Consider the following 22269-nt stretch of genomic DNA (forward strand, 5'->3'; position numbering starts at 1 on the left):
ATTCTCTCTCAAATAAGTAAATAAAATCTTTTAAAAAAAATCGCTCTACACTGGAGGAAAGAAGGCAATACTAGAATGGGGATTCATGTCCAAAGGTGACTTAAATGTTAATGGGAGAATATTAGTGGAAATGGAGATGCTACAAATATTGGAGGGAGAGGTGTAATAGATTGAGGTCTCAAGAAATACAAGGAACAATCTGTGGAGTGAATTTCCTTGGGAAAGGATAAGATCCATAGCAGAGACAGTAGAGAGATTGGCCATAAATAGGGGTATTGTTTCTCTTTTACTGCTGGAAAGAAGGAAGATTGGGTAAGAAGAAAAAGGGGCTTTGATATTCCGAACATCTCATGCATTTTCCCTATGAAGAGAAAGATTAAGTCTTTGCTGCTGGGTAGCAAAAGAGAAGTGTTGGAAATGTGAGAAAAGGGACAATTTGAGAAAGGTACTTTGTTATGAAAGGAAACATAGGGTTGATGGGTAAAAATCTTTGTGGAGGGGGCACCTGGGTTGCTCAGTTGTTAAGCGTCTGCCTTCGGCTCAGGTCATGATCCCAGGGTCCTGGAATCGAGCCCCACGTCAGGCTCCCTGCTCCACGGGAAGCCTGCTTCTCCCTCTCCCGCTACCCCTGCTTGTGTTCCCTATCTTGCTGTCTTTCTCTCTGTCAAATAAATAAGTAAATAATATCTTAAAAAACAAAAATCTTTCTGATGGAATCCAGTCTCAGCCTAGCTTCTGGTTAATTTTCTTCTGTAGCAAATCTTTTGATAAGGCAGCTTTACTATAGTTGGTATTATTTTCAGTCACCTATTTTATATGTATAAAAATGTATAGGTATAAAATAATTTTAATGGTAATAGTGATTTTCTCCTTATGGCTAGTCACTGTGAAACCAAAATTTCAAGTAAAATTTGTGCTAATTTTTCTGCAAGTTAAACTTGTTTATTGTGTTTTAAAAATAACTTTAAAAATGGCTTGTGCAAACAATGCATGTTCATTATAAAAACTTTGAAGGAAGACAGAACTGTTAATGATTTAAAAATTGCTCAATAGCTCACTGCCCAGGAATTATTTTATTAGCATTTGGTCAGTGTTATTGAGAGAGAAACAGTTTTATATAAATATGATCATTAGTGTGCTATTTTAAATAGAATTTGATGTTCTATTTTAAATAGAATACTACGGGGGTGCCTGAGTGGCTCAGTTGGGTAAGCAGCTGCCTTCAGCTCAGGTCATGACCCCAGGGTCCTGGGATCAAGCCCAAGTCCAGCTCCCTGCTTGGTGGGGAGTCAGCTTCTACCTCTGCCTCTCCTCCTTGCTCATGCTCTATCTCTCTCACATAAATTTTAAAAAATTTTAAAAAAGAAATAGAATACTATATTTTATTTTATTGGGTTTGAAAGAAAGAAAAAGGACCAAAGTAATACAGAAGAAATGACTGAACTTTAGGTAATTTTTTCACAAGAGATATGTTCTCCTACATGATCCTGCTAGACTTAAGAAAAAAAAAAACACTAAAAGATTGGAGAAACTATTTTTTAATTACCTGTTTCATCTTTATCGGTCCATCTGTTGATCCCATATTGGGAAAGATGAGGAAATTAGCACACTTATGTTTTTACCTACTTTTCCTTGTCTCCGAATTTTTGTGTTACTATTCTTTTCGTAGTTTATAATACATATGTTCTATTTTGTTAACTTAATTCTTACAGTTGTTCAGTCTTATATGTTAGAGTATATTAATGCAGAGTCTATTTGCCATTAATCTCTATTCCTATGAAACTCTATCCATGAAAAACAGGCTGGCTGGATATAAAATTCTTGAGTCACTGTCTTTCCTTAGAACTCTAAAGACATTGCTCTACTGTCTTTTGGCATAGAGCTGTCTTGGAGAATCCTGAAGCCTTATACATGACTTGATGTTACAGATTTTGTTCTTGACATGTATAGTGTCAATGATTCCATATCAGTTGGTTTACCAACTTGCACTTGGTCAGTGTTTGTTTCAGTGTTTATGCCAGCTTTCTTGGAATGTGAAACTTTGAAAGTGACCATGATTTCTAAGTGGGCCATCTTCTTGAATGATAGATCTTACTTTGTCACCCCCTAGTCTCTTTTGTCAAATCCTCTTTCCCATCAGACTTCTGAGTGTTAGAGTGCTCTCTTCACATGACATCATCCAGACCCGTAATTTTTAAACATACCTGATTACTCCCAGTTTTATATCTTCAGTCATGACCTTCTATCCTACATATGGTCCATCTCTAAAATATATTTCCTGCCCTAGCATTTCTCGTCTTCTCTATTTTATTTTAAGTTACCACTCATTTGGTCATCTCTCATCTGTACTACTACTACTACCTCCTAACTGAGTCTTTCTGCCATCATTCTTTTTTTTTAAATGTTATGTTAATCACCATACATCACATCATTAGTTTTTGATGTAGTGTTCCATGATTCATTGTTTGCGTATAACACCCAGTGCTTCACGCAGAACGTGCCGTCTTTAATACCCATCACCAGGCTAACCCATCCCCCCACCCCTCTCCCCTCTAGTAGAACCCTCAGTTTGTTTTTCAGAGTCCATCGTCTCTCATGGTTCGTCTCCCCCTCCAATTTCCCCCTCTTGATTCCTCCCCTCCTGCTATCTTTCTTCTTTTATTTTTTTTAAACATATAATGTATTATTTGTTTCAGAGGTACAGGTCTGTGATTCAACAGTCTTGCACAATTCACAGCGCTCACCATAGCATATACCCTCCCCGATGTCTATCACCCAGCCACCCCATCCCTCCCACCCCCCACCACTGCAGCAACCCTCCGTTTGTTTCCTGAGATTAAGAATTCCTCATATCAGTGAGGTCATAGGATACATGTCTTTCTCTGACTGACTTATTTCACTGAGCATAACACCCTCCAGTTCTATCCACATCATTGCAAATGGCAAGATTTCATTCCTTTTGATAGCTGCATAATATTCCAGTGTGTGTGTGTGTGTGTGTGTGTGTGTGTGTGTGTGTGTGTGTACACACACACACACCACATCTTCTTTATCCATTCATCTGTCGATGGACATCTTGGCTCTTTCCACAGTTTGGCTATTGTGGACATTGCTGCTATAAACATCGGGGTGCACATACCCCTTTGGATCCCTATTTCTGCCATCATTCTTATCCCCTCTCTTAAAATCTGTTCTTTTTAAATTAGCCAAAATGGCCTCTTTCCATAAATCAAATCTTATTACCCTGTCTCCTCTCTACTTAAAACTCTCCAATTAATGGCTTCCCATTACAGCTAAAATAAAATCCAAACTCCCATGACTTAAAAATGTATGTGAACTGCTTTACTTCTCCAACTTAACCTCTGTTTACCATCCTCTGCTGTGGTTCACCCACACCGACCATATTTCTATTCCTGAAACACTTCAAGCTTGTTCCCATTTTAGGGATTTTATACTTCCTTCTTAGAACCCTTTTCCTTCAGATCTTTACATTACTGCCTCCTTCTGGCCATTCTGGTTTCAGCTCCAGTGTCATGTTAGAGAGGCCTCCCTTACTATCTTAGTTAAAGTATTGCATAGCAGCATGACCTCTCCCCTACTGCATGTACATGCTGTCACATTAGCTTATTTTACCCAGAATAATACCAAAGAAGTTTTAAAAAAGTCAGATAAAATCCTGTCACCAAAATGACCATAATTAATATTTTCAGAAATTTCTTGATTTTATAAAAAAATGTGATCTCATTTTTTTTGACTAAACAGGAAACTTTGTCACTAATATAAGTGGAAAATTAGTATCACTTGCCAAAATTTAAGATAATAAAAATAAATACAATAAAAACTATGTATTTATTAAATTTTTTAGCCTTTAGAAGCTCTAAGACTGAGGTCTGCTCTGTTGATAAAAAGATAAATTTATAAATGTTAGATATTAAAGACTACACATCCAAACTGAGATTTTCTCTTTGACATATTCAGGACTGAAGACAATTGAGATGGAAATAACTTTCTAATCAAACAATTCAGTATGATATAGTATAATCTTCAAGATGAGTAAAGTCCTCTTCTTTACCAGTACACTGTTTCCCCCAAAGAGAAATGATGATAATTCTAACAAGTATAATAATCATTGTTTTAGTTAAAGTGAAGTTGAAATAAATAACTTTGGCCATGGACTAGGATAAAAATGTTCTGGTGAACTAAGATGAATTATGGGGGAATCTCTATAAACTCACAGAACTTATTTTAACCTATAACAAGGTGAATTGAATGACATGAAATGATATTACTCAAAGCTAATGTTTGAGTGTATTACTATGAAATTTCTTCTAAACTATTAATTCTAACGTCATTTAAAAAAATAGAATATGCCCCAATTACTGAAAGAGTTTATGTGTGGGGCTTTCTGCTAAGCACTTCACAGATGTTATCTGATTTAATCATCTCCATTCACTAAGAGGTAGAAACGTCTTCATTTTAAAGATGTGAAAATAAGATCCTTAGAGATTCAATTATTTGTCTAAGATTTTATGACCAGTAAGCCTGTCTGACTTCAGAACCCTTACTTTTAACCACGAAATCTTGTACAAAAACAGATAAGATGTGGAAGAACGCTCTAATGTAAGTATACAGTGAAGTTTGTTGACCTAGGAGTATATCTTTGGGAAGTAATCTCTAACTTTTTAGAAACTTTCTAAGAATTGGGAAGTTGCCCATATGACCACCAAATTTCTGTAGCTTATATTTTACAGCTGTTTTAGGCCTCATTTTATTACAAGTCTGTTCGGTTTTAAAGGGTAACTTTAATGTTCTCTTCACTTAATTTTTTATCTTAATTTTTGGCAATATTTTTATCAAAAAAATTGAAGTTCTTCTCATAGTATGTTACCACCTCACATACAAATTAATATAATAATAATAATAATAACAACAACAACTTTCAGGCATAAGAACAACAATGCAATCCAGAGTGTATAGGGTCTGTGTTTTGAGTTTTTTTCTTATAGTAGGGGAATGGATTAGTGAGGATACAGTCATAACTTTCTTTTCCAGCCAAATCCTTGACAGACTCCAGGCAGAGTGTAGTCTAGAGGATAATTTAAAGGTTATAAGATAGACACGTGGTATTTCCCTTTATTCTGGTTTTCTCTTTCGATTAATTCAGATGATCAGAGAGCTTTATATTCTTTGCTTCCAGAAGAATTGCAGTTCCTAAGTTTCTGTTATCTACTTGGTTAAAATTGAGGGTTGCAGTTAAGAAATTGTCATTTAAAACCTGCTGATGCATTTACTGTTGTTGAGGACATCGCTATAGTGAACTCAATGGTTCTTACATGATGATGACTCTATAGGCTATTTTTCATTTGGAGTGTCACAAAAAGGATAGTTATTTTTATAACTGAACTGACCATACTGTCTTTGTTGCTCTGCCACAAAGCTTTCATTTTTATTTTCCTATTTTATTGTGTCATTTGTGTAAGATGCCTCAAAACATGATAAATATTCTTGTGCTTCCAGGAAGACTTTTTTCATACTTTCCAAATATTCAAAAAATGTACCTAAATCACTGTCTGTCTGATGTATTTACTAGTAAGATATAATATACATCCTCATTTCTTGCTAATTTTGTTCATATAATTTGTATGGCACTATTTAACATATCATCAGTTTAATGCCAAGACTACTGAAGTATTATTTTAAGTACTTATATTTTAATTGCAACAATATACTTACGTTTTTTAATTTATAATACTGAATAGTTGTACATTGAAATACAAACAGCTTAATTATTTTTAATTCTAGAAAATTATATTTAAAAATTCTTTGTAACCTGTAATGACAATATCTTGGTCTTTGGTATGGAAGAATGAGCTATGGTCACTGTTTTTCTCTTGTTAAACTCAATCAAACTGTCATGATTCCTATGATATCTTTATCTAAAATAATCAATGCTTTATGTTTGAAAACATCTCATTTTGGGTATATAATCTAGTTGGTAATTTAAATTAATTTATTTATAAATGTGTTTTTTGTTTTGTGGGTATATCACTGCTTTCTGTTTATAATATTTCTCAGTATTTGTTCATTTTGTGATACTGTTCTTTATCTGGTAATTTGAGTAAATCCCAGTTGAATTATGTTGCCACATTATGTCTTCAAAAGGGCATAAAGTCAGTACACATGCTTCAGTAATATCTGGTTGTTTTACCCTTATGTTTCCAGTTGGCAATTTGAAATTATGGCTTCAACTGCACTTTAAATATGTGATAATAGCATGTGTTTCTAATAAGGGCCAGCACCATTTCGTTCAGATAGTGTGAATGGTTGTCACTCATATATGACAAATGCACCTTCATCTGCCTCTTTGATAGCCCCCTAAAAACCATACCCTCAAATCAGGCCGATGAAATTAGCTGCTGTGTAAATTGTGTGTCTGAGTGGTTCATTATCTAATCACCGTCAGAACCACAGTGATAAAGTAGATTGAAGCAGGGAAGAGGTCTGCCAGATGATTTCACCCACCCCCCCACCCCAAATCCGGTTTCCCTTGGAAACCCTAATAGTGCAGTTTAGAACTTCAGTCTCTCATGCCTGGAATTCAGTATCTTTTAATGTACCAAACCTGAAAATAGCAGTAGTTCTGGAGCATAATTTTCTTTCTGTAAAGATCATAATTTTATTTATTTCAATCAGGTTTTGAAATGTTGAGGCTCTTGAATTCTTGTTTTGTTGCTAGTGCCCAAATATTATTAAATAGGACAAAAAATATGTATACTATGTCCTACTTGCAAAAATTCAGAATAATTTGAGTAAGTTGTTAATCTTCTAGGAATCTTTAATAATGGCCTTCTGTTTTGTTTATTGGATTGCTTCTCTTTAATTTATTTTAGGTGCTTTTGAAGATGATGACATCACGCATGTTGAAGGAAGTGTAGATCCTATTCGAGATATAGAAATAATACACGAAGAACTTCAGCTTAAAGATGAGGAAATGATTGGGCCCATTATTGATAAACTAGAAAAAGTGGCTGTGAGAGGAGGAGATAAAAAATTAAAACCTGAATATGTAAGTAAAAATTTACAGCTTCTTTGATACTTGAGTTCATTTTTTAATTAAATTTTTTAAAATAATGCATCTAATAAAATAAAATACCTAATATTGTTGTGGAATTTTAGAATCCAAGGATAATTTCTGTTAAAAGATCATGGAGAAACTTCATTTTCTTTTGGCAACAAAGAAAGGGTCATTATGACAGGCTATTTAAAGTGTTCTTAGCAAGGCATATTTAGCAGTAATATTGTGTTCATATGGTTTCTATGTATATTCTCAAGTTTTAATGTTAGAGAAGTGTAGTTTTATGATGAAAAACTTAACAGATTTAGAGCAACAACTGAATATGAGTTTTGTGGATTTGAAGAAGTGATTTATACAAGGAATTGGTCTTCCATAGAGGTTGACTGGATGAATGTACTATTAGAAAGATAATTTTAATCTTTATGGAGTGAAAACACGTGTCATTGTCTTTAATATTCAAATGTGTTTTTTTCTCATTGTAGTGAGTAATTATTAGTAAAATATAATAAATGTTTCAAAATCAGTTTCGAAGCTTTTAGTTTAAGTATGATCAAATGGCCTTTTACATTAAAAAACAATGGCCTTAATTATGTATTTTCTTGGGGCACCTGGCTGGCTCGGTGGGTGGAGAGTATGACTCTTAATCTTGGGGTTGTGGGTTTGAGCCCCATGTTGGGTGTAGAGATTATTTAAAATCTTTAAAAAAATTACATATTTTCACATTTACTAATATCTTCCCTAAACTGTACTTGCTTTTTATGGTTTTTTTTGTCATGGGAAAGATTTTCTATCTTTTTAATTTTTCATGTATTTTTAATAGATGTGTTTATTTTTAATTTTCTTCTGGAAACTGTTTATCTTTTTCTGTTTTTATTTATTTGTAGTAAGTTTGGAAAACTCGGTTGATTAGGGAGTGCTCCACTCTTTTTTTTTTTTTTTTTTGGTTAAAGATTTTATTTACTTATTTGAGAGAGAGCCAGGGGAGAGGCAGAGGGAGAAGGAGAGAATCTCAAGCAGACTCTGAGCTCAGCGCCAAGCCCACCGAGGGGCTTGATCTCACAGCCCCAAGATCATGATCCCGAGATCATGACCAGAGCTGAAACCATGAGTCAGACGCCTAACTGACTGAGCCACTCCAGGCGCCCCAGGAGTTACACACTTTTTTTTTTTTTTTAAGATTTTATTTATTTGACAGAGAGAGACACAGAGAGAGAGGGAACACAAGCAGGGGGAGTAGGAGAGGGAGAAGCAGGCTTCCCAACAAGCAGGGAGCCCAATGTGGGGCTCGATCCCGGAGCCTGGGATCATGACCTGAGCCGAAGGCAGACGCTTAACGACTGAGCCACCCAGGTGCCCCAGGAGTTCTACACTCTTAAGGAAGAAATCAATTGCAGAATCAGCCTCTAAAACTTGAGCACACTATCAGCAAATTATGGTTGACAGTGCCTGATCTTAAACAGGGAGGCCTGTGTTGGGCCACTGATTTCCTTGGTAGTCTGGAACAAGCCCAATCATCTTACTTCTTTTAACATCATGGCTATTTCAGTTATTTCCTAATCATGTAGAATAGAGAAAGGAGAGAGATTTTTCTGAGGGAATTGTTTAAGATTTAGGACAGAGAAGGGGATTAAAAGTATGGGTATGAAAAATATTCCTTTTTAAAAAGGAAAAAGGTTGTGAGAAAGATGTTGGGATTGAAAGCAATTTATCTGCCCCAAACAGCATGGTTACTGATTAGAATAAATTCTTAAGCAGTCATCCCTCAGTTTATTGAAACTTACTGACATCCTTATGTCTTTCAGAAGCATTACTATCTTAAAAATAAAGTTAGCAATGTTGCTTTTTTAAAAAAAATTTATTTTGTTATGTTATCTTAATCACCATACAATGCATCATTAGTTTTTGATGTAGTGTTCCATGATTCATTGTTTGCATATAACACCCAGTGCTCCATTCAATACATGCCCTCTTTAATACCCATCACCAGGCTAACCCATCCCCCCACCCCCTCCCCTCTAGAACTCTCAGTTTGTTTCTCAGAGTCCATAGTCTCTCATGGTTCGTTTCCCCCTCTGACTCCCCCACCTTCATTCTTCCCCTCATGCTATGTTCTTCTTTTTCCTTTAACATACAATGTATTATTTGTTTCAGAGGTACAGGTCTGTGATTCAACAGTCTTGCACAATTCACAGCACTCACCATAGCACATACCCTCTCCAATGTCCATCACCCAGCCACCCCATCCCTCCCACCCCCACCACTCCAGCAACCCTCAGTTTGTTTCCTGAGATTAAGAATTCCTCATATCAGTGAGGTCATATACATGTCTTTCATCAATGTTGCTTTTTACTGAAATGGGAGAAAGGGGCATTAGATTCTTCTTAAATTCTTGGGCTACCATTTCCTAGCTTTTCCTCTCAAAACTAGAATGTTGAGTGCTTTTTTAATTCCTTGTAACAGTATTTTCTTCTTGTTTCTAAACATTCCTAAAATTTCTGTACATGATTTGAAAGCATCGCTTGGACTTGTGTTTACAGAAAAATCTATACACCTTTTCCCCATTCATTTTTCCCTTTCCCCATTCAGCTTTTCTGGATAGATGGAAAGCATTACAAGCTAATTTTCTTGTTTGCCAAAACTGTGATCATTCCATTGTTTACTTCCCTCATGTTAGATTCCGCTGCTTCAGAATAAATTATAGATCAGTGTTCCTTAACCTTTTTTTTCATTATCACATCCCTAAGGAAAAAAATTAATTAAAATTTAATTTAAATTAATTAATTTAATTTCTCACTAATGAGAGAAATTAAATACTAATGAGTAAGGATTTGTTGGATAGGGTTGAGCTTTGGAGGGCCACAAGCCATTTTAATAACGAAGTATTTTTCACCCATAAGAATCAATCTTTTGCCCCTCTGTAAGTAATATCACCCTCACTGAGAGTGTATGCTATAGATTCTTGTAGCAAACCCAATACTGGTAAATATAGTAAAACACATGGCTTTTAGAACCTTTTTTTTTTTTTTTTTTTTTTAGTTGTTAGCAAAATTAGGATTTGGGTTGAATCAGTAAATCATTTTGGAGAGAATTAAGATCTTTTACAGTACTGAATCATTTGGTGCAGGGACATCTTATTTTTCTTATTTATTGAGCCAGGCACTGTTGGACACTTTTTATATTATCTTATTTAAACCTCACAACATGCAAGTATATATATTATCTCCATGTTAAAACTGAGGAAGCTTAAATTTCAAGAGGTTTTATTAATTGCTTAAGATTTCATGCTTAGTGGATGACATTAGGAGAAGGAAGGGAAAAATGAAGGGGGGGGATCAGAGGGAGAGACGAACCATGAAAGACTATGGAATCTGAGAAACAAACTGAGGATTTTAGAGGGGAGAGGGGTGGGGGGTATTAGGGGGTTAGCCCGGTGATGGTTATTAAGGAGGGCACATACTGCATGGAGCACTGGGTGTTATACAAAAACAATGAATCGTGGATCACTACATCAAAAACTAATGATGTATTGTATGGTGACTAACATAACATAATAAAATTAAATTAAAAAACAAAAACAAAAACAAAAAAAGATTCCATGTTTAGTAAATTGTAGACCAAGTTTTTCAACCAGATCAGTCTGACTACAGGACCAATAAGTTTTTTTTGTTGTTGTTTTTTTGTTTTTTAAGTAAGCTGTAGGCCCAACATGGGGCTTGAACTCATGGCCTTGAGATCAAGAGTCGATGCCCTACTGAAAACCAGCCAGGAACCCCCTGTCTTTTTTTTTTTTTTTTTTTTGGTAAAATTCCAAAAAAATTGTATTGACCTCATATGTATTTAAAAAATAGTTGTAAAATAAAGGCTAGCAAAACCTACTTGCATGTCAAGAAATAGAACATTATTAGCACCCAAAAATATCCCCATTACTTACCACTTTACTTAACACTCTTCATCTTCCCCCAGCTAACCACAGTTCTGAATTTTTATAACAATAATGTCCTTGCTTTTTTATACCAGTGTATTTGCCACCTAAAACAGTATGAATTCTTTTTTCCTGATTTAAAACTTTATATAGTGTCATGTTGTATGTATTTATATGAGCATTTTTCACTCAACATTATTTGATATTGTGTACTCATTCATGTTGCATTTACCTTTAATTCATTTGTTTTCCTTACACTAAAGTATTTTACTGGAAGAATATATCATAATTAAAAAATCTTTTTTACTGTCACTGGGCATTTGAATTTTGCCCCCCAAGTTTTTGATAATTATGAGCAATGTAGCTGTGAACATTCTTTTACAGTGCACATAAGGGTAGTTTAAGGCATGTATCTAGGAGTGTATATATTCCTTCAACTTTCCTAGATAACGCTGTTTTCTTAGTGTATGACAGTTTATCCTGTTGTCAACACTTGGTGTTGCCAGATTTTTTTTTTTCATTTTTGCAATTCGATACCTGTGTGATAGTATGGTCATGGTTCTAATTTGCAGTTCTCTATTTAAGATTGGAGACCTTTTTTTAAGTGTTTGTTGACTCTTGGATTTCCTGTTTTGCAAAGTGCCAGTTCTAATTTTGCCCATTTTCTGTTGGATCAGTGTCTTGTTCTCATTACTTTGTTAAAGTTACATATATATTCTGGATACTAATCATTTGTTTTAAATGGATTGCAAGTATCTTCTCCCTTTCTGTGGCTTTTGTTTTTGCTCTTTTTATGGTATCTTTTGATGAAGATTTAATTTAATTAAGTCTTAATTTTTAAGTATAGTGCTTTTTGTGTCTTGTTTAAGAAATCTTTCCCAGCTTAAGGTCATCAAGATGATCTTTTATGTTCTAAAAGCCATATTATTTTACTATTCACGTTTAGGTCATTAACCTACCTGGAATTTATTTTTTGTAAGTAGTATAAGGCAGGTATTGATTTGATTTTTTTACCCCATATGGCAAATGTGTTATTACAGCACCATATTTTAAAAAGACTGTCTTTCCCTACTCCTATTGAAGTGCCTCCTCTGTCATATATCAAAGAGCTGTGGCATCTTAGCTCTTTCCTGAGGATTGGCAGATGACCCCAGGTAATAGTGGCCAAAAGCAACAGTGGGATGGTCAACACTTTTGAGTGGTGAAGGTGAGAAGGGGAAGACAGAATGAGGGGTTGATATACAGAGTCTGGCCTTATGTGTGTTCACCAAATCATTCCTATACTTTCCTCATCCCAGGCTGTCCCTGTGTCTAGTCTAGATCAGGGACAATTAAAGTGTGGTCCTCAGACTAGCAATATTACCATCACCTGGGAGCTTGTTAGAAATGGAAGCTACAGATCTTCTAAATCAGAATCTCTGAGGATATGTTTTGACAAGCTCTCCTAGTGGTTCTTATGCATGCTAAAGTTTGAGGTTCACTGCTATACAGCGGGCAGCCCTTCTTCCCCCAAGGGTAGAGTGGCTTAGGCATCCCCACCTCCAACCCTCTTCTTGGTGTGGTGCTGCCTCATTATCTTATTAGGTCCTTGGTATCATAAGGTATTTCCTCCATTTAGACCTGTTTTACAGTTGTCATTAGAGAAGTTAACTCTGAATCACTTAGTTTATTATTATTGAAAAGGGGGGTCTTGGCAAAGATACAAATGTAGTGATCCAAAGGGGCACTTGCACCCCAATGTTTATAGCAGCAGTGTCCACAATAACCAAACTATGGAAAGAGCCCAGATGTCCACTGACAGATAAATGGATAAAGAAGATGTGGTATATATGTACAATGGAATATTACTCAGCCATCAAAAAGAACGAAATCTTGCCATTTGCAACGATGTGGGTGGAACTAGAGGGTATTATGCTAAGCAAAATAAGTCAATCAGAGAAAGACAATTATATGATTTTACTCATATGTGGAATTTAATAAAACAGAAGAGCATAGAGGAAGGGAGGGAAAAACAAAACAACATGAAATCAGAGAGGGAGACAAACCATAAGAGACTCTTAACCATAGGAAACAAACTGAGGGGTTGCTAGAGGGGAGGGGGGTCAGAGGATGGGGTAATTGGGTGATAGGCATTAAGGAGGGCATGTGATCTAATGAGCACTGGTGTTATATACAACTGATGAATCACTGAACTCTACCTTTGAAACTAGTAATACACTATATGTTAATTGAACTTAAATAAAATAAAATATTTTAAAAATGCAAAAGAAGAGAAAATGGGGGTCTTGGGGCACCTAGGTGGCTCAGTCAGTTAAGGATCCAACTCTTGATTTCAGCTCAGGTCATGATCTCAGGATTGTGAGGTGGAACCTGCTTAAGATTCTCTCTCTCCTTCTCCCTCTGACCCTCCCCGCCCTCTAAAAAATAAATAAATAAAAATTCAAAAAGAAATTAAAAAAAAAAAGAAAATGGAGGTCTTCTCCTAAAATTTTACCAGCAATTTCCCTGATATCATGATATAACAGTATGACAATGGGTGAGGATAGAAACCAACTTAACCAGGGAATGATGTTTGAAGGTAGATTAATTTTGTAAGTAGTGGGTTTATTTTTACATTTTACTTTTGCCTTAAAAAAAAAGCAAGTCACACCCATATTTGTAGTAAAACAAGTATGGAAACACCCTCAATCATGCTAATAGTAAACATCTGGAAAGTTTAAAACATTTTAAGAATTAAGTATTTGGAAAGGGAAGTGGGTGATTACGGTGAATACTTTGAGTATTTACAAACTACACCTCTCTGTTACTTGACTTTTTTTCATAACAGTGTATTATTAAATTTTTTTTTAATTTAGAAAAAAGGTCTAAGGAAATTACTTCTTTTAGGTGGCCTCCCAAAGAGTTAAATGCATATGCATTGTCCTTAGCTGTTTCTGATCTGTATTCATCAAACTATAATTTTAGCTTTGTACTAGAGAAAGAGTTTTGAAGTTTCTGTCTGAACCTGGAAAAGGAATATGATGGGAGATGTGAAGCTGGAAGAGACTGACATATGAGAAGTTATAGGCTTTAGGATAATTTCCATCTTCCCTTACCTGAAAAATTATGTGGACAATGTAATTTATAAGCAAAGGTTAAGAAAAAGCTTCTTATGAGTTTTCTTAAGACTGTTCCATTTGGAGTTGCAAAGCCATTTTGAGTCAAATATGAGACCCTTTGCCTTTTCATCTAAACTTAGGTTAAAGTCTTAGATTGGGTTTCCTCAGAAGTGGACACTGAGGCAAGGATTGGAGTGTACGTGGTTTCTTTGGGAGCTATTTTAGGAGGCACTTCAGGGAATGAGGAATTAAGACCGGGAAGAGAAAGAAACTGAGTTTAATTTTGTTACATATTGTTTAATATGTAAACAAGCAGGTAGAAACCTGAACAGCTCGGGCTCAGTCCTGTTAGGGACCTCTGAAAAACAGTGTAGAAAATGTCTTACAGTTTTTCTGTTGGAATGGTGAGGAGGCTGGGGTGATTACCAACTAATTTCCCTCAGTCACTGGTTTTGGGCTGCTCCTAGGATTGTTAACTCCCTGGTACCTGATGTCTGTGTGGTCTAAGCGTGGCACTTAGGAGAGTTACAGACCCTTACAGCAAGAAGCCATTAGCAAGAACTGGACCTGTGAGGGCAAAGGGGATCGGGACTGCCGACAGTGTCTGCTGTACTTCCTTCACCCAATGTGCTTTAAATTTTTTGTCCTAATCATTGTGTTTATTTTTGGTTATTTTGGGGGATCACAGGTTTAATTTGGTGATGCTTTATATTTTTCCTTGCTTCTGATTTATCTCTAGTTTTCCCAAGACAGTACCTATGTGATTATATTAACCATTTCTTATAGGGGAGTTCTTAAAAAATGTTTCCTTACTTTCTCTAACAAATGGTCCAAAGGTATAAAATGATTGGCGGGACTTTGGACATAGATCCTAGGCTGTAAAAGAGATAACTACTTGAAAGTTATAAAAAAAATTAGGTAGATCATTTTGTTTACTAGTTACCTGAATATTCCTTAATATTCATTCCAATGTGTCTGTTTTCTAGATAATCTTTCAAAAATGCAACATTTCGAGCCCCTCTTCTTAGGAAGTTTCCATTTTCTAGATTTGAATGTCATTTGTATTTTTATGTAAATAAGCAGGAAAAACTTAGAACTTTTTAATGCTAAAACAGAATCTCTCCTAAGTGTAAGGTGGATATATTCTGACATAAAGTCATCTTTTATAGTGGGTCTTGCTGTCTGTGGTAAAACCGAGGCACTCAAGAAGGCGGGTGTGTGATAAACATTTCCTCTTGGTATTAACTAGCCAAGTGAGTGAGTTTCCTAGGGCTGCCATAACAAATCCTACAAACTGGATTAAAACAATAGAAATGTGTTCTTTCGAAGTCTAGAGACTAGAAGTCTGACATGAAGGTGTTGGCAGGGCCATGCTTCCTTTGAACCCTCCTGAGGAGAATCCTTTCTTGGCTTTTCAGCTTCTGGTAGCCGTAGACATTCCTTGGTCTGTGGCTGTATAGCTCCAGTCTCTGCCTCCATCTTCACGTAGTCATCCTCTCTCTGTGTTTCTGTCCAAATTACCCTCTTATAAAGACACCAGTCATAATTGGGCTGAGGGCCCACTCTACTCCAGTATGGCTTCATCTTAACTAATTCTCAATTAAGGTCACACTCTGAGTACCAGGGGTTAGGACTTCAACATATCTTTCTGGAGGATGGTTTATGATAAAACATTAACACTAGGGCATTAAGACCAGGGTTGTTTGCTTTTTTTTTTTTTTTTTTAAGATTTTATTTATTTCTTAATTTGAGAGAGAGAGTTTGTGCACGGGTGTGTGCATACATTCACACATGCGAGCAGGTGGAGGGGCAAAGGTAACCTCAAGCAGACTGCCCTGATGCGGGGCTCGACCTCATGACCCTGAGATCATGACCTGAGCCAAGATCATAAGTTGGACCTACTGAGCCACCCAGGTGCCACCAAGGTTGATTTTTAAATCTATTTTAAGTGTGTATACATTTCATTTGGAAAGACAAAATTTGGAAAACATAAGTAGAAGTCTTTAAGGAATGATTTATTTTCTATTGATCAATTATTTGGAAATTATCACACTTAAAATATATTCATAGAACTAACAGTTAATTAATTAGACAACCAAAGAAGGCAACCAGAAATTGTAATTGAGTCTTTTTTTTCCTGTCAGTATCTCTGAGTTAAATAATTAATGTCCTCCAAAAGATGTAGCTATTAGCAGATATCTTCTCATTATCTTAAAGATATTTACATATGTAATGGGTATATTTTTCACTAAAATCAAAAGATTCAAAAGGGTATACTGTAAAACATAATGCTCTCATTTCTGTCTTCTCATTTACACTTTTTTCCTCTTTAGAGTTTATGTATCCCTTGAGAACTATTCTTATATGACTTAAAAGATTGTTTTCTGAAAGAAAAAGATATTACAAGTACGTGGTGAAGCTGAACTACATTCATTCCTCTTTCTCCCCATTGTCTCTGTTTTCATAGTCTCTACCTCAGTTAATGGAACCGAATTGTTTGAACTGAAAACCAATATCTGACTCCTCTTTCTCCCATTATATCCCATCCTATTGATTTTATCTCCTGAATATTCCCTATATCTCTTCCTCCTTATTTTCATGACTTTTTCAGTTGAGGCTTCATTATGCTTCAGTTATTTTTGCAGCCTAACTGACTTCTTTGCCCTTCTTGCCGTTGTTTTCCACAAATAACAAAGTACAGATCTAACTATGTTGTTCCCTTGATTAAAATATCTCACCATCTTCCTGTGAAGATACTGCCAACATAAAGTTCGTGGCTCACAGATTTCTTTGTGATTCAGCCTTGCCTGACTTAACACTTTCTCAACTTGCCTGACAGTGAACTAGTAAACATTTTGGTTTTGCATGAGCTCATTTACTAGCACTCTCCTCTTTTGCTGCCCCTCCATTCTTGTTTCTTAGTCATCTTTTCAGACACAGCCTACAGCAGAAGTTTCCTACACTTTAAAAAATGTTTTGATTATGATGAACTGTATATAACATAAAATTTACTTTAACCATTTTAAGTGGCATTCACAATGTTATACAACTATTACCACTGTCCATTTTCAGAATTTTTTCATCATCCCAAACTGAAACTCCTCCTCCCCCTCCCAGCCCTTGGCAACCTCTCTTCTTCTTTCTCTATGAATTTGCCTATTCTACGTACCTTATATAAGTGGAATCATAATTTTTGTCCTTCTGTGTTTGGCTTATTTCATTTAGCGTAGTGTTTTCAAGGTTCATCCGTTTTGTGGCATGGATTGGAATTTCATTCCTTTTTAAGGTTGAATAATATTATATTTATGTACCACATTCTGTGGGCATTTGGATTGTTTCTACATTTTGGCTATTGTGAATAATACTATTATGAGCATTATTGTACAAGTACATTGTGGTTATAACATTTTTGAAGAGATCTCCATTGAAAATAGTCCAGAAGGAAATACTAACTGATAATAGTGGATTAGAGAGATAGTTATGAGTGCTTCCTCCTTAAATAATTTTTCTTTTAATTTTATTGCTTTTATAAAATAAATTTATGGAAATGAACCCCAAAGTTAAAAAAATATTAAATATAGCAACCCATTTAGAAATGCATGAACCAGGAATGTGATTAGAAATTATTGTAGTTCATTATTTGAATCTACATAATACACATACCCCAAAACTAGAAAAGAGGTTATAAGATTTTCAAAATTAGAATGACAAGTTGCTTAATTTAATGTGGCAATACCAATGTGAGAGTCAAACTATGCTAGGTAGGACTACTTTATGGGTTTAAGAGAAATGACTATCATAGTAAGTATTCTAAGCATAAATGAGGTATTTTTGACAATGATGCTCTTAGACAGCAGTGGGAAGGACTGAGGCAAAGTGTCTCCTTTTTGTTGAACTGGGATGACAAGAATGAGGGTATAAATGTAATTGACCGATTTAATGATCATCTTAACACTTCGTAAGGTATTTTACTTTCTCAGTTTATAGTCATTATTTTAAGCAAATCATTATTTTTCTTTTAAGGTTTTAGGGAAAATTTTTTTACTTATTTGGTAATATGTGAACATACAGGTAAGATCTGCTAAAGATGAAAATCTTCTGAGTGATTTAGTCTCAGAAGTTTTATTGTATTTTTTTAATGTTTAGTCATAAGGACCCAAGATTCAACCTAGGCTATTTCAAGAAATGGGTTTTTATTTTTAAAATACAAGGCAATAAGGGAAATGGAAATCCAAAAATGTTTATTAAGATCAGGAAGTGTAGTATAGCCAGGCCTTTTGGAGTACAGTTGTAAATCAGCCCAGGGCAGCACCCAGGAATTCAGAAGCCTGCACCTTCTCTGTGTGGTGCCCTGCCAATTATGTAACTCAGATGGTCTTCATTTCTGCTTCACTAGAATTCTCCTTTTTTTTCTGCTACCACTAGAGTTCATCTGCTGTTTTATATATTGTTCTTATTCCTGATTTCTGCTTCTTCATAATTTCTCCTTCTAATTAACCTATTTATCACATCATATAATTTACTCTGTCTTATGTTCGTTCAGTGTATCTTTGCAGCTTAAGTCTCCAATTGTCTTATCTCAGTATTTCCTTATCCTGATTCCTGAGAGCAAGCATCTGATTGTCTCAGTTTATTCCCATTTTAGCAGAGTTTTTTCTACCTAAGACCACTTCATAGGTCAAGTACCCACCAATTCCAGCCAGGAGAATGTTTGGACTGAGCCACATTCCTTGAGGAGAGAACTGAAATGAGAGTAAAGCCATGTTGAATAGTGTGTTTGGTATATTGCGTAAAATGGTAAGACTTGGCACGTTATAGGCCCTCAGTGCTCACTGTTATTTATTTGAGGACAGCAGTTAGGAAATGTGAAACTGTTTTGAGACTTGCAGGGTAACAGGAAACAAAAACAAAAGAATGTATTGTGTTTGGGGCAAAGGTCAGGAGGATTAGACTCATTGAGGCCATCATGAATTTTATATATACCCTGAAGGGAACGAACTCCTAAACTAACTGATGCTATGGTACATATGCTATAGGCATACTTTCCTGGCTCTTCCCACCTGTCCACTTTCTCCTTGCCTAGTCAAGAAAACACAGATGGAGAAATTTAAAATAGGACATGTTGGTATCCCCATAACTCATTGTTACTGGCCTCAAGTGGGCCCTCACCCGTATCAGTTTCTTATTTGCCCTTCTGCCCTCTGCTGCAACTGCTTCCCTGTTCTCAGACCTCTTATTTATGCCCATTTCCTGTTTCATCCATCCCTACCTTCAGCAGATGACCTTGCCTCCTATTTCAGAGATCAAAGTAAAAGTTATCAGACAGGAATGCACTCGGTTTTCACTCCTCTTACCTGTGGCTAGTTATTCCAGTTCTCTGGGTCCTCTCATGTCCTGACTTTTCAGAAACCTATACTATTAGTCATCCTTTCTTTTTTTTCCCCTTCAGTACCTTTAAATTATTTCATTGAGATAAATTCACATATCATAAAGTTTACCCTTAATATTCAGTGGTTTTAGTGTATTCACAAAGTTCTGTTTTGATCATCAATAATCCCTTCTTTCTTGTATATACAACTTGCCCCTCTCAAGCCAGATTGTTTTCATTAACTATTTAAAGATGGCCTTTTTAATCTTGGTGGTGGGGGGGACTTCTTCCTTAATACACCACATGCCTTATCCTTCATTTACCATATTTTCACTACCCTCCTTCTTAAAAACCTCTTGAAAAGTTCTTTTTTCTACCTCTTACCTTTTTTCTACCTATTCAGTCTAATCTGTCTGGTTTACCTGCCCATCACACTCAAACAGGTTTTACCAGGGTCTTCAGTGACTTTTGCATTTTTAAATCTAGTGGACATTTTCAGTCATTGTGATTTTTTAGTAGCCCTCCTTCTCTAGCAACTTCTGTTCCTTTTGCAGGCTCATCCTCTTAATATCTTTGTTATTAAATATTGGCATTACTTAAAATTGAATCTAAGGCTCTCTCCTCTCAGTTTTCTTTCTATGTGGTATCATCCATCTCCATTGCTACAGTTACTGTTTAAATACAAATAACTTCCAGATTTGTATCTCTAGCCCTTCTTTGTACTTGGAGCTCCAGACTAATATATTTCATTCCTGACTTTGACATCTTATGGATTTCTCAAAGATATCTCAGAGTTGGCACATCTAAAATCAAACTCAAGGATCCCCTCCTTCACATCTGATTCTCTTCCACAGGTTTTTATTTCAGTGAAATGTACTGCTATCTATCAGATTATGCAAACCAGAAACCTGGTCATCTTCGACAGTCTCTTCCCATCATTTCACGTATTTAGTCTGTCACTGAATTCTGGCAATATGTAGATATATGGATATAATAATATGCCTATATTTTCTTGTATGTGTAGAGATAGAGAAAGGATAAAACAAATGTGGCAGAATGGTACATTAATGAATCTGGATGTACAGACATTTCTCTTATTCTTGTAGCTTTTCTTAAGCTTAAAATTATTTCAAAATAAAAAAACAAAAATAAAATGTTTTATGATTTAATGTATAGAGATACAGTGAAAATGTATGACAATAATAGCACAGTCAGTGGGAGAAGGCAATAATAGAGGAAAAGAGTAGAGTAGTAATACTCCAGTTAAAAGACAAAGAGTTTTTGGCTCCTCAAATAGTTAAATTTCGTTAAACGTAGAATTACCATATGACCCAGCAGTTAAATTCTTGGATTGAGATTTCCAAAAGAATTTAAAACAGGTACTCAAACAAATATATGTACATGCATATTTACAGTGGTGTTACTCACAATAGCCAGAATGTGGAAAACAGCCCAAATGTCCATCAGGGATGAGTGGATAAATAAATTGTGGTATATACATATAGTGGAATGTTATTTAACCATAAAAAGTAAATGAGTACTAGAGAGAGACAAGCCAAGAAACAGACTCTTAACTATAGAGAACAAACTAATGGTTATCAGAGGGGAGGTGGGTGGGGGGTTGGGAGAAATAGGTGATGGGGATTAGGGAGGGCACCTCTCGGTCATGAGCACTGGGTAATATATGGAATTGTTGAATTACTATATTGCACACCTGAAACTAATCTACAACTGTATGTTAACTATATTGGAATTTTTAAAAAGAAAAAAAACAAAACAAAGCAAATGACTACTGATGCTAGATGTGGATCAACCTTGAAGACATTATGCTAAGTGAAAGAACTCAGACACGAAGGTCATATATTGTATGATTCCATTTGTGTGAAATCTCCGGAATAAGTAAATTTCATAGAGACAGAACTGCAGATTGGCGGTTACCAGGGACTAGGGGAAGGGGAGAATGGGAAGAAACTGCTCAGTGAATATGAGATTTTATTTTGGTGTGATAGAAATGTTTTGGAAGTAGATAGAGGTGAGAGTTCCATAACATCGTGAATATACCAAGTTTTTAGTACTAAACTACTTAAGAATAATTGATTTTATGTTTATGTGAATTTATGTGAATTTTACCCCAATAAATTTTTAAAAAATTAAGTAAGACAAAAAATGTCAAATTGGATTTCAAAAGCCTGCCTCTGTGCTGCTTACAAGACACACATCTTACATGGAAATGCAAAGGTCCAAAAATAGTTAAGATGGTCTCAAAGAAAAATAGAGTTAGAGGATGTGGTACACATGAACCTTATATCAAGATTATTCTAAAGCTGCAGTGATTAAGACAGTCAAGGATAGACAAATTGATCATGGAACAGAATGGTTATACAAATTTGATTTGTGGTGAAGATGGTACTGCAGAGTAACAGAAATGAATGATTTTCTTAAGAAATGGTGTTGGGTCAGTTGTATATCCTGTGGGAGAGAAAATAAATCCTCGCCCACCTCACACTATACAAAAAAGGTAAAGTCTACATAGAGTAAAAAGTGAAAATGAAACTCTTATGGAATAAAACATCTATTATATAGCATAAAATATTTTCATGACCCTGTAATAGACAAATATTTTTTAAACAAGATACAAAAAGCAGTAATCATAAAGGAAAAGATTTTATTTTTTTAAAGGATTTATTTATTTTAGAGAGAGGAAGAACACTCTCGTGTGTGCATGTGGTGGGGAGGGGCAGAGGAAGAGGAAGAAAGAGAGTCTCAGGCAGACTCCCCCCGAGCGTGGAACCTGATGTGGAGCTTG

The 22269-nt window shown here is 35.5% G+C and overlaps 1 protein-coding gene across 2 annotated transcripts in view; it reads left to right on the forward strand.

Moving 5' to 3' along the window:
* Positions 1–22269, forward strand: part of OLA1 (Obg like ATPase 1) — a 189498-nt gene that overhangs the window by 109044 nt on the left and 58185 nt on the right. For both annotated transcript variants that reach the window (XM_025850090.2, XM_025850099.1), the window contains one exon: positions 6891–7066. In XM_025850090.2, coding sequence (XP_025705875.1) covers positions 6891–7066 — 176 coding nt within the window. The remainder of the gene's footprint in view (positions 1–6890; positions 7067–22269) is intronic.

Source organism: Callorhinus ursinus, unplaced genomic scaffold (genome assembly GCF_003265705.2).
Source record: "Callorhinus ursinus isolate GAN/ISIS: 27379988/994484 unplaced genomic scaffold, GSC_fseal_2.0 scaffold2, whole genome shotgun sequence".
Classification (NCBI taxonomy): domain Eukaryota; kingdom Metazoa; phylum Chordata; class Mammalia; order Carnivora; family Otariidae; genus Callorhinus; species Callorhinus ursinus.